A 4739-nucleotide genomic window follows, 5' to 3' on the forward strand; every position below is an offset into this window, starting at 1 on the left:
TATATATATATATATAGTACATACATTTTGTTTGAATTAGAAAAGAAATAATGATTATTGGAATGTTTTCCCACAAAATGAATAACTCTTAAGAACCAAGCCCCTATTAGTTGTATTGTTTGTTCGTCCAGTTTCATTGTTTTAGTTATAAAATAGTTTATTTTTGATGGATTTATTAATAAAAACCCTTTTGAAGAAAGAAAAGAGAAAGAAAAAGAATACAATTTCCAGAATCCGCTTTAAATTACAACCCATCATATTATAGAAAACTCAGAACCGTTTTATGTTTATTTTTTCCTTTCTCACAACTTACCGATAAATTTACTGTCACATGACAGATCATATCAAATTCATCAGATTAGCACATTAGACATACTTATTTTTGTATATATCTATATATGCTGTGTAGCAAAAAAAAAATTTACCCTTTACTTAATCAAGACTCTAACTAAGACATTTTGCTCAACACTCGAAGACATTCATTCGTTCCCCTCTAATTCGATTCATTGTCAATAACCAATTTATATTACCCATAATATATATACATTTCTTTCTGTTATTTGTTAAAAATCAAACCATAACAAAATGGAATCATATTATAAGCAGATATATGATTACGTGCCAAACGGCTCCCCCTACACAAACGGAAGCGTGCCTACAGCTGTTCCAACACCAAACGCAGAACCAACACCAGTTTATGCATTCACCACTGATGCTAACATGTCCACGAGTACGGAAACACCAACATCGGCAGATGTCCCAATACATAATCCAACAGACTCATATTCACATATGCCAAGTGGTGTTACACCTACCTTTACTCCATTAGGTGGATCAGTACCAACTCATACCCCTCCTACAGGTTCTCACGCTTATGCATCTACAAATGCATATAATGGAATTCAGAATTATGGGCCACCAAACCAGCATGGATATCCAAACCAGCACGGGCATCCAAACCAGCATGGACATCCAGGAAATCTCCCTGCTTCCTCGTCTTCTCCCTTTTCTCCATCTTCTCCATATGGAGGTGTTCCAAATAATATGGCCACGGAAGTATATAATCCACAATCACGACAACTTATGAGGAGAAGCAGAAATCCGAGACCAATGCCACCAACTAACAATAATAATAATAAAGGATTCTTTTCTACAATCATTGCTGCAATTATTTACCTTTTTTCATCTTCCTCGGTTATGTTTAGTAACATTGCACATGTAAGTACTAACATATATGCGTATGTAATATATCCCATGTGGTAATATATATATATGGGGGAGGGATACATCTGTGCCGTTCGTAAATGCTTGATTGAAGCACCTTGTCTACTTTTATGAATTATTCTTTTTATGTTTCCAATATGGGCATATATTTTTCACGTTGATGCAAAATTTACACATATGATTCTTCAACAAGTTTTCCCCCTCTACGTGCATCTGCATATATGTTCACCTCCTTTTTGATCCCATTTTCTTACGGGTTCATGTGTGCATGTATACTCATGTACGTATATATATGTATGAATATTCCTCCATGCTAATTTCTGCTTTCCCACTTTTTCCCCACGCACAGCCCCCACCCAACCCAAATAGTCTGAATTATAATCCACAACAAGCAATTGAATATCACCCCAGATTGTTAGAAAAAACGGAAGAATGGAAAGAAAACGAATGGAAAAACTGGATGAACAAATTAGATGTAGAGTGGACAGAATTTAATGACACAATTGAAAAAGAAAAAGGAAAATGGCTAAATGGAAAAGAAAAAGATTGGGATGAATTTATTCAATTTATGGATTCCAAATGGATGCATTATCATGAATATCTGGATGATGAAGTAAAATCAGACATTTTAAAACGATCCTTAACATTAGATGAAGTGGAATGGAAAGAATGGATAAAAACTGAAGGAAAAGAATTAATGGAAAAAGATTGGAAAGACTGGATTACCAACAATGAAACCTATTTAGATGTATGGAGTGTTAAAGAATGGCTTAAATGGAAAAATCAAAAAATTGTTACATGGATTATGTCTGATTGGAAATGTGAAGAAGATGAATACTGGTCTAAATGGGAAGAATCATGGGCCAAATCTCTCAACATGCAAGACAGAACCAATTGGCTTAACTGGAGAGAAAGGTTAAATAAGGAAATGGTTCAATGGAATAGTTGGGTTATGAAAAAAGAACAAAGAATTAGAGAAAATAGATCAAATAATTGGTCCAAATGGAAGAGTGATAAACATGTCATGTTCAACTTGTGGATGGATGCATTTATCAATAAATGGATAAATGAAAAACAGTGGTTTGTATGGGTTAAAGAAAGAAATCAGCTAAAATCTAGAGGAAAATATTGGTCTTATAGATAAAAAAAGGAAATATGTCATTAACCACCTACCCACCGGGAGAGAAACATCCCATGGACGTGCGAAGCATGACAAATAACAAAATGTGCCTTCCCAGATTTCTAAATTCAAAATTGTGTTTGGATCACGAGCTTTTCTTTTTTTTTCTTCACAGCAAATGATGCAAATATAAAACCTATCTATTGAATAAACATATATACATTCTTAACTATTTGTAACATGATGTTATCTGCTTCTCGAGCCACAAAACGGAAGTGTTCATATCTTTAGAATCATCTGAACCAATCATGTGTTGCCACTCAGAACAGTCCAAATGATTCAGGATAAAAAAGAAGACAAAAAATGAAAACTAGAAAACATAAAAATATAGAACCATTAAAACGTAAAAATTTAGAAACATTAAAACGTAAAAATTTAGAAACATTAAAACGTAAAAATATAAAAACATAAAAATATAAAAATATAAAAACATAAAAACGTAAAAAATAAAATAAAAAAATGATGACACATACGGCACATGCTCTTGAAAGACAGCAAAAGTGCACACTTGGCAATCAGCAAAAAGGACGAGGAAACGCCGCATAATAACCACCCCCTTTCCTGCTCCATTTGCACCATGCAAAAGAAATTCAATTTTTATTTGAAAACAAAAAAGTGTCTTTGTTTTTTAAAAAGTTTAAAACATATTATTTTAAAGTAATTTTATTCATTTATCATATAAATATATTTATAGCTTTCATTATATTTATAAATAGCATATAAACTCTCCTCGTTCCTTTTTGAATTATATTATATTTACACGTGTTTGTATATAAAATTGAGTTTGTTTTTATGCACTTTTTACTTTTTTTTTTTCTTTTTTCATACGTAAATAATTGGTTATTGTGTGAAAAATAATTTCTCTATATGTGTAGTTCTTTTTTTGTTTTTGATAATGTATGGATATATACCTATTTATCCCCATTTGCATATATGTACATCCATAATTTACTCATTTATATACATATATGTATGAACAAGTTAATATTTATTAAAAAGATACTCTTTTTTGATTACCATTTAAAATTACCCCTTTTTTTTTTTTTTTTCTTATTTATACACACAATTACTTATTATATCGGATCCGTAATACCTTGCTTACACATATACATTTACAAAATGAGAACATCTATGAAAATTTTCAAATGTTTCAGTATGAATTTTATAAAAAAAACACTATATATATAGATGTGGTATATCTAATCCTTTAATTTAAAATAAAACATACATTACTATTTTAATATAAGAATGATCTCTTTATGTTACATACATAACGATAGATGGGTAACAGAGGGATATGTGTATGGGGATTATATTCGCATATGTTATGTATGTTTTGGCACGTGTTCAAAATGGTAATGTATGTCGATCTTAAGTATACATGCCAAGCATGTCTTATTCATAGAGATGTCTTCTGTATGTGTGTGTACCTTGTAAAGGGTTCATATCTTCAATCCATTCAAAGAAAACGGTGGAGTATATATATAAACAGATATGTATATATATGTGTAACACTGAAGCTTGATTGGCTGCTCCAATAAGCATCATCAAAATTCCTGGATGTTATTCCACTTTTGAAGAAGAGGTGGGGCGGACACCCCATGTTTGCCACACTGTAATGCAGTCCAACAATATTGTCGATAAATTAAGAATTATCAATTTATCCATACTTTAACGTAATTTCCAACTGTTGTCATATTTTACAATTCTTTAATTCTATTTTTCTTTTATTATTAACAAAATTGTTTCAAAAAGTACATATGGTGCAGGTTACATTTCTTTTCCCTTCCACTCTGTATAAATAGGTATAGACTTTTCTTCTTTTTTTTTTTTTTTTTTCAAATCAAACGTTTTCTATTCATTCTATTTGCACTTATGCTAACACGAGTATTATTTTTGCGCCTTCTCTTGCTTTCTCTTTTGTACACAATTCGAGAAAATAATAAAATAATGATATAGTGATATAATGAAAATAATAGAAAAATGACATAATGATATAACGAAATAATGATGTAATGAAAATTAAAAAAAAAAATTCTTCCATATAAATTATGCATAAGTGTGTGATAGTATATATACCTTTTCAAATTCATATTTTTAAAATAATTTAATACAGATCACGTGTTCAGTTGTATTACAAATGTAGCAACGTCGCAATGTTGAATATATGCATGTATATACACACATATTTCAACCCCAAACCACTTTGAACACTTTTTTTTTTTTTTTTTATCATCTCATAATTTTATGCATAGAATTATGAATATATAACCAAATGTCATACAGACACTTTTTGTTAATCATTAGAAGAGCGAAAAAAATAAAGTAAAAAATA

The 4739-nt window shown here is 30.4% G+C and overlaps 1 protein-coding gene across 1 annotated transcript; it reads left to right on the forward strand.

The window, feature by feature from the left end:
* Nucleotides 1-585: 585 nt before the first annotated feature.
* Nucleotides 586-2368, forward strand: PGO_004415 (tryptophan-rich antigen; the record flags this gene model as incomplete). Its single annotated transcript, XM_028691476.1, has 2 exons — nt 586-1242; nt 1418-2368. The coding sequence occupies 2 exons, from the start codon at nt 586-588 to the stop codon at nt 2366-2368; spliced, it is 1608 nt and encodes a 535-aa protein (XP_028547277.1).
* Between the last annotated feature and the right edge of the window lie 2371 nt (nt 2369-4739).

The sequence above is a fragment of the Plasmodium gonderi genome (assembly GCF_002157705.1).
Source record: "Plasmodium gonderi DNA, contig: Pgo-contig_886, whole genome shotgun sequence".
Taxonomy (NCBI): Eukaryota; Apicomplexa; class Aconoidasida; order Haemosporida; family Plasmodiidae; genus Plasmodium; species Plasmodium gonderi.